Source organism: Pelmatolapia mariae, linkage group LG7, assembly GCF_036321145.2.
Source record: "Pelmatolapia mariae isolate MD_Pm_ZW linkage group LG7, Pm_UMD_F_2, whole genome shotgun sequence".
Taxonomy (NCBI): domain Eukaryota; kingdom Metazoa; phylum Chordata; class Actinopteri; order Cichliformes; family Cichlidae; genus Pelmatolapia; species Pelmatolapia mariae.
In genome coordinates this window covers 58,600,016-58,612,912 of record NC_086233.1, presented here as the reverse complement: position 1 = coordinate 58,612,912, position 12,897 = coordinate 58,600,016, and the positions used below count along the sequence as shown (strand labels likewise).

At 39.4% G+C, this 12,897-nt stretch overlaps 1 protein-coding gene across 2 annotated transcripts in view; it reads right to left on the bottom strand.

The window, feature by feature from the left end:
- Window positions 1-12,897, bottom strand: part of ldlrad3 (low density lipoprotein receptor class A domain containing 3) — a 94,022-nt gene that overhangs the window by 38,483 nt on the left and 42,642 nt on the right. For both annotated transcript variants that reach the window (XM_063481203.1, XM_063481204.1), the window contains exon 3: window positions 3,076-3,201. In XM_063481203.1, the coding sequence (XP_063337273.1) occupies window positions 3,076-3,201 (126 nt within the window). The remainder of the gene's footprint in view (window positions 1-3,075; window positions 3,202-12,897) is intronic.

The following is a 12,897-nucleotide window of genomic DNA, read 5'->3' as shown; positions in this document are numbered from 1 at the left end:
GGGAAAGCGGCAAAGGGGTCATGTGAAAGCCAATTATACTCTAAAAAAAAATCTTGTGTTATCATTGTTGTACACCTACTACAACAACACTAGGGTAAAACATGGACAACAATATTTACATTGTTAAACAGATGTAAAAAGTAAAGATAAAATGATGCATAACCATGGAGTTATGAGCAATGCATAAAAATGATATTGTCAACACTATAATATGCAGATGTGCAAAAATCAGTTTTAAAAATTATTGAGACACAGCAACTCTGCAGAACTTGGACTCTTTATAGAATGACTTTTCCCCTCTCAAAGTAGTGATATAACTAAAAGTCCACCAGGGATAGCTGTGCCAGATAGTGCTGTGTCCACTGAAGCTGATTGTGCCCACCATGTGCCACAGCATACTTCAGAAGACTCACAAAAATGGATCGCCACTCTTCTCCACTAAAAATACATGGGTTCACAGCTTTGATGGAAGTTTCACAGAGCAGATCACTCCAGACAGTAAAGTCAGCTTGGTATTTCATAACCCCATAGTAGAGACATACCAAAGCCAGCTTTAAGGCACATAGGTTGTGTGAATATGACAGACTTCAAAAACCCAGAAATGTGTTAAAAATGATCAGAAAGAATCAAACTTTTGACAACATAAATTTGTGGGAGTTTGTTCTGCTGAGAATAAAGTGCAACTTCCACAGGACGAATCAGGAATCTCCTGTAAACCACTTTAAACTCAATAAGGCAGCTGTACAGGTGGGATTAATCCTGGAAATGCAGTGCAACTTTCTACCAGTTCTCGTGCAGCTCGTCCAGCTCCAGCACCCTTTCTCAAGAACATTTTTTAGCCAGAAAAGCCTATTTTGAAGTGAGAAGATGATTATAGCTTGTTTTATGACTGCAGGAGACAGATACTGTCAGGAACTTTAGGGGGGAAAAAAAGTGAAGTGAGATCTTGCAAAGTTACATAACTGAAAGTCTGAATAAACCGTGGGCTGGTACAGCAGACAAGGTTTTCAAAACCTGTCAAGTGCTTGTAAAAAGTTGGACAGAGCAGACAAAAAGCACAGCTTCTGAAATGCTGTGTGGTTTGTTGAAGCCACATGGTGGAAACCTGTCTATAAAAACAGCTACATCAAGATGTGGAACTTAGTCAGAGAAGAATATAACCTACAGGATAAAGTGAAGATATTTAAATAGTGTGCACATGATCCAGATGTTAAACCTAACTAGATGGAGAGCAGATTTAATACCTGGATTGCAAAGAGTATTACAACCCTGTATTCTTTAACAGATAAATGGACCCTGAAAAACTTACAAGCCCTCCAACAGGCACATGGCCTAGAAAAGCAAAATTTCTACAGATATCTTCAGCTACGCTACTACTTTGACCAAACTATAAAAACCACATGCATAATGATGACTCAGTGATAAAAGAAATGTTAAGAGTAACATACTCCCTTTAGAACAGGGGCATTATATCAAGTTTATACAAAAAACCCCAACTTAATCCACAGAAAACATAAAGCATAAATGGGAAAGTGAAAGAAATTTTGTAATCTCAAAAGAAGAATAGTCTAGCTGCTGTAAATTCTTATACATGGAGAGAATTTGGGTGTAAATGCCTAATAAAAAATAAAAAAGCAGAAAGTTCATATTTCAACAGAGAAGTCCAAGTGTTGGAGGCTCTATGGAAATCATGAAGCTAATCGTGGTTATCAAAGTAACATACCGTTCCAGTTCAATGTCTTTTTGTTGGGAAACACTGATTTTCATTTAAATAGAAATGTATATTTTGACTGAGTATTTATTTGGTGTCCTGATATCAGCTGGTAGGAAAGCTCTAACCAGACACTTGTTACAACCAGACCTCCCCACAAAAGAAGAATAGATAGAGGTTGTTGGTAGCATACAGTACTGTGCAAAGGTTTTAGGTAGGTGTGAAAAAATGCTGTAAACAAAGAATGCTTTCAGAAATATAAATGATTGTTTATTGGCTTCAAATGTATTCTGCAGCTGGACAACGATCCCAAACATACAGCCAAAGTCATTAAGAACCATCTTCAGCATAAAGAAGAACAAGAAGTACTGGTGGTGATGGTATGGCCCCACAGAACCCTGATCTCAACATCATCGAGTGTGTCTGGGACTACATGAAGACAGAAGGATGTGAGGAAGCCTACATCCACAGAAGATCTGTGGTTAGTTCTCCAAGATGTCTGCCAGCTGACTTCCTTCAAAAACTGTGTGCAAGTGTACCTCTGGAAGAATTGATGCTGTTTTGAAGGCAAAGGGTGGTCACACCAAATATTGATTTGATTTAGATTTCTCTTTTGTTCATTCACTGCATTTTGTTGATTGAAGAAAATAAAAGATTAACACTTTAATTTTTGAAAGCATTCTTTGCTTACAGCATTTTTCTCACCTGCCTAAAACTTTTGCACAGTGCTGTATATCTAATGGAAAAGATCCCATAATCACACCGATTACAGACGGAAAAGTTTGTCAAAATATAAACTGAATGGACTCTCCAGACGCATTAGACACAGACACTGGAAGGGCAGTCGCTCTGAATCTTCTAATTTGTAATACAGAGATGCATTTATATTATTATTGTAACTAACTGAAATTTTTGGTACTAATAGGGGTGTGGCAAATCCATTAAGCTTAAGCAAAAGTATTTTACAGTTTACTCCAGAAGCATATTTGTAGTTCAGAGTGATGTTAGTTGCACCCCTATAATTTTGCTGAAGAAAAAAAAAACACATTAAAACTGCTATAATTTTAAAAGGGCTATTTAGCACTTTTACACTTTAGTTTTTAGTGTTTATCAATCTCTCCAAGCAATGGAGCCTGCATTTTTTTCCTTTAACCTGTTCGAAATTTATAGACTCCAAGCCCATCCTAACATAACCCTGACGTCACCATCAGAGTTATTTTCTCAGATTTGATGAAGCTCCACCAGAGGAACATAAGACATACAACATATATATTCCATATGTTGCTTAGATCTGCTTTGATATAAACAAGACATGGCATCATCTGGCCACAGATCCATGGATCTGGGTGTCATGTGAGACTTACTGCAGTTTTCCTCGTCACTCCCGTCAGGACAATCACTGAAGCCGTTGCAGCGGAAGCGTCCAATGATGCAGTGGACACCGTTAGCGCAGGCGAAGAATGTAGGAGAACACTTTGACTTGACCTTAGCTAAAGATATAAGGGTTGGGGGAAGTGGTGAAAAACAGAACAATGAATTAGTGTGTGCATGATACAGAGACGGTGCAGAAATCTTTCAGACATCATGTTTTATGACAGCATTTGCCTTGGCTGTGATGAACAAGGTAAAGGAGAGACCTTCACTAGGAGACAGTGCTTGTATTACACTTAGGTCCATGTGTTTTTGTGACACTTACACAATTTTGCCTTTCTAGAACACCATGATAGATTTGAAATGAAACAATCAGGACAAAGGAAGAGGAATAAAATCAGTGCATACTCTTTATCTTTGCTTCAAAGAGTTGAACAAAAACACTGCTTAAACCATAGTCCTCTACTTTCAGAGGCTTCAAATGCATTTGAACTATCCACTTTAAAACGCTATGTCCAGATGAACAGATTCAACTTTTGGAGATATCCACTTTAAAGCAGTTTAATGTAACATAACTCTAGAACTGGCCAAATCAACAGTTTGGCACATTCTGTGAAAAACAACACAATGGTGAACTCAACAGCATAAGGTCTAGATTTTCATTGAAATCAACAGTAATGATCACAGCATCAGTCACATGCTAAAGAAAATTCCCATCACAATATTCAGGACTTAGTAAGGGAAACAAAAAGGTTCAGCACAAGGTACAAACCAATGATCAGTCTCACCAAGAGAAAGGCCAAATTAGACTTTGCCAAATAAACACACACACATGTCAAAACATAGCTTTTCATCTACCAGGTGATAAGATTAGCCTGTAACAGAATGACTAGGGATGGGTATCGTTTAGGTTTTATCCGATACCGGTGCCAAACCGGTACTTTTGAAACGGTGCCGGTGCTTAAACGGTGCTCAAACCGGTGCTTAAAGAATGGAGAACACAAAATTGGTCCAAAAACCTCTCATGTTCAGCTGTTTTTTGTAAAAAGATAACAATGTTAGCCTTTTCTGCAGCTATAGGGCATATATGGTATCACTCTTGGCTGGAAGCAGTGCTTAATCAATGGAAAAAAACACAAAATTGGTCCAAAAACCTCTCATTTTTAGCTGTTTTTTTGTAAAAAAAGATAACAATGTTAGCCTTTTCTGCAGCTATAGGGCATATATGGTATCACTCTTGGCTGGAAGCAGTGCTTAATCAATGGAAAAAACACAAAATTGGTCCAAAAACCTCTCATGTTTAGCTGTTTTTTTGTAAAAAGATAACAATGTTAGCCTTTTCTGCAGCTATAGGGCATATATGGTATCACTCTTGACTGGAAGCAGTGCTTAATCAATGGAAAAAACACAAAATTGGTCCAAAAACCTCTCATGTTTAACTGTTTTCCACTTTTTCTTTGGCCATTTTAGCCTTTTTGGCCAGGGTGAAGGGAGTATCTGCCATCAAACAAGAAGACAGCCGCATGTAACTACAACGGTGTTTGCTAGTTCACCTTACATGCATTAATGTAATAACGTGGTTAGCCCTACTCAACGTGAATTACACACAAACAACATTAAACTACTCACGCAGAGAAGAACGGCTGCTGCTGCCATCATCATCCTCATCATTTCTGCTATGCTGACAGGGCTAGGGGCCAGGACTCTACTCTTCGGGTTTTTGGGGGATGTTGCTAACTCCGGGTCCGATAACAGGCACCACACCCGCAGTAAATGTGCATGGTGAGAGGTCTCACAGCAAGCTATCAAACACGGCGCATTTCTCGGCTTTAAAAAAAAAACGCTATGCGTCGCCAGGTGTTTCATCAGATTTGAGGTGTTACCTCCTTTGACAGCATCACAGTATCACCTTAAAGCACTTGTTGCAGGCTGCTGAGTTTGCATCCTTTGCTGCGAAGTACAGCCAGACTTTTGACCGCTTCGTCTTGGGCATTTTTAATCTGTAGCTCTGCTCTAAAAGAACGTACGTACCTGGCCCCGCCTACTATCCTCGGAAACGTAAAATGATTGGCTAGAATTGGCTCAGGAAAAAAAAAGCACCGAAATAAAGCACCGAAATGTGCGCTGCTTTTCGGTCTGGTTACTACCGTTTATGTCAGAACCGGTACCCATCCCTAAGAATGACACAAAAAATGTGGATGGGATGGCTTATTATCAGAAACATACTAAATTATCTGTAAAAAACAGCAAAGTTAGTGGTTTCCAATGGCAACGGGTCACTAGTTCTTACTGGTTATATTCCAAAGTTATCCCAAAGTGTTTAGGGCTATCCATTTTAAACAGATGCATCCTAATTAAGCATAACTGACTGGACAGTGCAGATAGAGATCCAATAGTAACAGAATATTTTCAATTGCCCAAGTCAGTCATCCGATTTCAACCTGATCTAGACGACATTTCACTTGGTAAACAGGTAAAACTAAGGGGAAATTAACCCATGATCAAACAATAACCAAAGACGGATGCAGGAAAAGGTTCAGCAAAACATCACAATGGAGAAAAACTCATTTTGGTGACATCCATGGTTCCTTGGCTTGATAGTCATTGCCTCTAAAAGATTTCTTTAAAGTATTAAAAATTAACAGCTTATGTATGATTATGATAATTTAAAAGCTGACAGTCTGCATTTCATTTGCATTTGTTCCTTTTCATATCTACTGCAGTTAGAAATTGTCATTGTCCAAAAATGTCAAGACCTAACTTTACACCTGCATGTTCTAACATTCAAACACACACAGCCATTCAATATTATATAATTTTCAAACAGTTGCTTACGGATAAAGAATCATTAAAGGTAGCCCATTTTGTTCTGCATTGCTAATACTCCCATTTCCACAATTATGACACATAATGGGTAAGATCTTGACCAAAGAGTACTGATAAGAGGAGAAAAAAAATCAGTTAATGACAAAGAAAGTAAATCGTGTGGGAGAGGGTTTGTATGGATTCTGCCATTGATCAGCCTAAGCAGGCCATGGGCCTTATCTCTCCGGACAGCCCTGAGACTGAGTGAAGAGCTTGCAGAACATCAATGCCTGGCAACCTCAGTTAAGCACCAAGCCCTAGCTTTTTACCTCAAACTCATTGATCTTCCCTGGCAGAAGAAGAAAAGCAAGATAACAGGTAGATACAAGCAAAGACATCAGAAAAGACCCTGCAAAGTTACTGTAGAAATCGGATTCCAACCAGGAAATACACACAAACATTGCTGCAAGAGAACCATGGTTGCTATATTTACAGTTTGCATTACTGAGTTATATTATTATAAAATACAATGTTTCAGACTTATGTTTCTCTATTCGAGACTTTTTTTTTTAAATTACCTACTGGATGCATTTTTCCCTTCCAGTAACAAGCATTTAAGTAAAGTTGGCATTTGGAAATCTGGCTTCTAATCAGAGCTGCTCTCATTGTAACAGTATTTACTAAAGACAGAGAAAGGAAAATCTAAGAATTACAGCTAAGACATTGTTATGATGCTTTGGTAAATAACAGAAACGCATGCCAGTGAGGAAGTAGCATGATACATTTTATGAACACTTGGAAACAACAGAAGGATGGAGCAACCCACACATACAAACACACAGGGAGGGGGAAGTGAGTGGGCATGCTAGAAATGTCAAAGAAAGCCACCAAACCTTCTATGTGTTTTGTTTCCCTGCGTTGAATGCAGTGGGTAGAATTTGCTCGCTCATAGGCTGGCAATGTGCTGCTTCAAATGCCAGGGGTGCACATTTTTCCCTCTACAATTTATTGCGGTAGCCTGATTTATGAGCTCTTTCAAGCTGTGGCGATTATGTGTAGCAACAGGGAGGGCAAGGCGCAATAACCACAAGGCTTTGGAGCACCCATCTCCAGGATGAAATGTAATCCTCTGGATGCAGGAGGAAGCTGGGATAGTGCCCGATCTATGTGTCTATAGCCTGGGAAACCTTTGTTTACCTGGCCAGCAGAGCCCCTAAACACCCAAATCTCATTTTGTGCAGCATATCACATTCATAAAAGTCTTCTTCTGTAGCTTTCAGGGATATTAAAAGATTAGTAATAAAACAAAAACACGCGCTCCCGCTGGGGGTTAAAGTGAGATTCTGCTGGCCACAAACAAAGGAAACATAATCCTTTATTATCTATTTGTATTCATTTACACCGGTGTTTCTTCTTTTACCAATTTTCTTTTCTATTTCTATACATAAGAAAGAAATGTTATTGCTCTGAGATTCATGTGAATCCTAATTACCACTTATCCAGCTGGCTAGGATTCTTCCGACCCAGCGTCTGTGCACAAAATTAACTTAAAAGTCACATCAAGGGCAAGCTTATGAAGGGGAATTGGTGGGTGGGACAAACACAGCTGGCTGGACAGATATAGCTAATGTGCTTAGCTGTGTTTTTGGGTTGCATACCCCCTCATAGCCTAAGCCAAGCTGTTTATGAAGCAAAAATGCAAAAACTTAATTAGACCCATCAAACTAGAGTGGAAGAGATGGCAACACAAAACCATATTAACTTTCCTTTTGATGATCCTGTAAAGGTGCTCTGTTTTATTCAATATCCCGGGCATTAGCAGTTCAACTTTAAATACCGCTGCTGATCCAGGTAATGCTGATTGATTTCAGGTCCTCTGCTACACTTTTCAATTTACATTGTATAAGCATCGATTTCATCCTGCCTTCATCCCTTCTGTCATCACTGTTTACTGCTTTACTTTTGTGCCAAATTTTCTCTCGCTCCTCTAAGCCTTTGTAGAAGTTTGTTTATGAAAAGCAGACAGGGTGCTGGGTGGCTTCCAAACTTAGTTCCAGTGTTCAGCTGAGCAGCACAAATGAAAACGAATGGGGTAAGCAGTCGAGCAGATTTCTTGAAGTAAGACTACCACTTGCAGAAAAACATGCCTGGTTCACACTGAAGCTCACAGGTGGAGGACACACAAACACAGGCACAAAAAAACAAACATGTCTCTGTTTTTTGTTGTCTGATATATGCAATTACACATAATGCTTGACATTTTTATTAAAAAGTATACTTCTGCTAAACACCTATGTGACAACTGTCTTTTAATTTTAACTTAAAGGTAAATAAATAAAAGAAGACTTGTTTTTTCCCCCCTTTTTCATAATCTACAGGTTAATCGTAGTTCAAATCCTGACCTGGATTTGTAGCACCGTGGCATATTTTGTACTTAAATCATTGGATGATACAACAGAAACTGAAAACAGAGCACTGCTCTTTATATTTATCTCCCCTGTGGCTTCACTGTTCATGTCGGGTGGAATCCGACAACCCTGTTGGCGATGGCATGCTTTTGCTCTTCCCCCGGTGTGCGCCTCTATGCCCTCAAATTATTCTCCCCTGATTGGTTCTTCAGAGAACAGAATGTTCAGCTCAGGTAGTCACAGCCATGATGGGCATGCATGACTGACAGAGTAAGGAGGAGGACTCGCTGAAGAGACTAACAAGAAGGAAAACACTTGGAGTGAGGAGAGAACAGAAACTAAGAAAGAGTAGGAAAGACTGATGACTTCAAAGGTTTCTCTGACCTTGCAGAGTATTTCTGAAAGGAAGAAATCAATAGGTAATGGAGTCAGGGTGCAAGCAAAAAGTGCATGGGTAGTTTCAGTGCAGTGGGCCTAGGGATCAAAATAATCCCTACATTGCACTGTACATTTCACTGTCTAAGCCCTGCACACTCTTTTGTACAATACAATAGCACTCCGTGAGGGGCATTGCAACATTATAGAGCTGCCTTCATCTTAAGTGTTTACGGACCAATGGTGTTCTGCAAAGCCATCAAATTTTGTGCTAGATGGGGTAGCGAGAACGGCTCGTATACCACACAGCGAAGGCGTGTGTAAAATATCAGTGATATTTCAACAAATTCCAATAAAGTGAAGAGAAGCAAGGGCATATGGTGAAAAAGCAGCGCACGATCTGTTAGATAATAACGCTGCTGCAATATTCATCATAGAAAGCAACATACTGCTAAAATTGGCTCGTTTGAACTGATAGTGCCCAACAATGTGTTCTAAAATGACAAGACAGCATTTCTTATTCCTTTGAAGCATCAGAAGCAATCATTTTGGCTAATTTGTGAAAATCGATGGAACAAGGATAGCGTTCAGTCGAAAGTGAACAAAGAGTCAGAGAAGAAGAAAGACACGGCGCCAGAGTGAAAGACTTCATGCAGGAACCTAATAAATATTTCAGCCCCGTTCCTTGGTATCAATTACACCAGCTTATTGATTAATCAACCATTAAGCTCATGGAATCCACCAGACTCTGACCCATTAAACCTTTGTCTGTTTTCCATCTTCCTAATTCTTTATATTTTAATATTTTATTTCTCATTTCTTTTTCATCGCATAGGCTGATACCAAGACCGACCCCTCTCGGGATGCATGATATTTATTATTGGAAACCAAACTGGATATTTGTGACTACAGATTTCTCAAAGTCATTCTAGAACCAAGACATTACACTCCAAAGCCCACTTTATTCTTCTTCTTAGTTTAATTTTTGATACTAGGTCATGCCGGAAACACAAAGAGGTAGCCTGCTCCTCAATTTGAACATTTCAACACGGAAGACTACTGGCTCTACTCCAAGTCCCTCCCAAATGACACCCTCTGCAGGAAGCTCATTTCCACTGCTTATATCTGCAATCTTATTTTTTTTGTCACTAGCCAGAACTTGTGACCACAGGTCAGGGTAGGAATGTAGACTGATCTATGAATTGACAGCTTCACTGTCACACTACAGAAGATTAGTAATTGGAATGCTGTACCAAAGAAGCTGCACAAATCTGTCTGTTACACTCACTCTCAGCTCTTCCCTCACTCGTAAATAAGACCTCAGAATGCTCCTCCTCTTGAGGCATCAACTTGTTCCCGACCTAGAGTGGCCACTCCACCTTTGTCCAGCTAAGAACCGTGGCCTCAGAATTGGGGGTGCTAAATCTTGTTCCTGACACTTCATGCTCAGCTACATGCTGGAGGTCATGGTTTGATGAAGCCAAGAAAACCACATTATTTGTGAGAAGCAGAGTCAAAATCCTGAGACCCGAAAACCACCTCCTTCGGCTAGGCCTAGAAATTCCCCCCTTAATTATTATGAAAAAAATCTGTGACAAAGGGGAGAGCGGTGGACCTGAGCACCCACTGGGAATGAGTCTGATTTATTGCTGGCAATGCAAACCGAGCTCTAGCTTGTCCAGGGAGAGGAAACGATTCAAAGCAACTGAAGCTAAACACAAACAACAGGCAGTTATAGCACACAGTTTACCTCATGCTATGCTCAGGACATGCTGGCATGTGACAGGAGGAGCAAACAGTTTCTACCTTCCTGTTTGTGATTCAGGAGCAGAGGTAACACCTTTTTCAGGCCAAGCACTGCAGTCACATCAGCAGGTGGAGTTTTCCTCCAGGCAATGTTACAGCAATGATGGGCTAGTTCTTGAAACTATATGATATAGGACCCAAAAAACTAAACAACTAAATAAATACTTTAATTTATTAATACTGCATAGGCAGAATTTTGCTTTTGACTGGGGTCAAAACATTTGTAACTCCAATAACCACTAAGACATCACCAGGAACAAACTGATTGACAATTCATAAAAAAGGTGAAATGACAGAAAAAAACCTAATATTTTGAGTAGATGTGATATCAGATATATTTTAATATATATATTAGAAGCAGTGTGGAGCTAGAAAAACTGTATTCGTAGAATCACCAGTCCAATGTGGGAAAAACAAAGCCACATATACTAAGTTGTATATGGTCACAGAATGGTCAGTGTCTCTGTATCATCCTACCAGAACCCAGAACAAATCTCTACCATTCTACTACATGTTATGGACACATCTTTACTATGATGCTGATTTAAGCAATATGACTATAATGTACCAGCAGGCTGTGCATGTTACCAATTTCAGTCCTGTGTCAGTGCCACAATATGACTGGCTCATAAGATTCCCTGTTTGGCTGTTGATTGGCTCGCTGGGAGCAGAGCGTGAAAACCAATATCTTTACTGCCATCTACAGAATTCTCCAGTAGATTTCTAGTTTGGATAGTTTTCTTACTCTTTTTAATGTCCATGTTGCATTAAGAGTTACTATTATTAGCACTGCACAGGTAGGCGTGTACATGTAGCTCCTGTTCTAGTTGACTTTAGCATACAGACTGTAGTAGCCGGAGAATCGATCCACCGGCCTTCCAGTTGGCAGACAACCCACTTTACTTTAGTCACAGAAAGGATTTCTTACATAAGTTCCAACAATTTGTTTGCAATAGTTTGTGACGTGATTGTGATTTAATGGCAAACAGAGGTAAGGTGAGCTCAACTGATGGTGAAGAAAAAGCACCATTTCATTTCTCTGTTGGCTTTGCTCTCCCTTTTTCATTAGCTTGGTAGGCTTAACATCTGTTGTTAAGCCTTTAATTACATTTGCAGTAATAAAACAACATTTACATTTTGCTTTACAATATTAGGAAACTATTTAAACTAAGCTCGATATTGGCTTAAGCATCATAAACAAGTAATTGACACATAAATCATTCACACTATTAATAACTGAAGTCACCTGCATATCCTTCTAGTCTGTCCTCATAAATTAAACACACACAAACGAGCCACATACAGTATACAAACACTGTCATGTAAAGCTGGCAGCATTTGCCCAACTTTACATTGCTCTTGTCTTAAAATTAGGCACACTGGTCACTTTTCTTATCGTGTAAACACACACAGTCCTAATCTTAGCTAAACCTTATATACCCACGAAGAGTTTGGTAAAGAACCATTCTGTGTCAGGAATCTTTGTAGAGATAATCAACCCTACTGATGTGGAGAGCTTTGTTGCTGATGAGCGTTTAGTGGTTCTTTTGAACTCGGGATCTCATTAGTATTTTGTGCGAAGGCCAGCACACAAAAAAACCAAACCAAAAAACAAAAAACTATTGATGTTGGTCCCGGCTTTAATATTCATTTAATCCAATAAACTGAGGAGTTTATTTTGCTCCTAAATGTTATGAAGATCAAAGTGGATCAATAAAAAGTGGAACAAGAAATTAAAACTTGAAATAGTGATATTTTGCACTGTTAATAGAGTCTTAATAGAGACTTCAATAGCAGACCACGTGTGAGGCTACAGTTCATAAGTAAATGTTTCAAGCATGTCTGGAATAACAGACAGATTTAAGTTAATATTGTTTAAAGATGTCAAACATCTGCTGCTAAATGTAAGGCATAAACCAAGCTTTACTGATTGGCATGACAAATGAATGGTACTGTAGCTCAGCTAGCTGTAGTAATAGCCCTTTTGGTTTTTACAGTAACTGTTGGCTTGTGTACTCTGTTTCACATTAAACAACTTCTGAATAGCTCCCTGATTTTATTATTTATATTTGGGCAGAAGTTCTAGTGAAGTGTTTTTCCCCCCTCATAGCTTGATTTTAATTGACCCACTGTGCAACAATTACAAATGTTCAAGATCAAGTTCAAGCAGTGAAGAGTTATCGCCCTAATTAAAGGCATGCTGCCATGCAAACAACTTGAGTTTAAGCATTGAATTAGGAGATGCGCAGCCTTTCAGTATGACCAGTGCATTCTGATCTCTCTGTGAGAGCCAGTGGCCTTCCTGTTGGGCCCTGTAGTTCAAAGCAGCATAGAAGTTTCAGAGAAGTTTGTGAGTGCAGAGTTCGGAATATGTGAACTCTCCCACACAGAGAGGCCAGAGCCTCAGCCTGCAGGGCCACT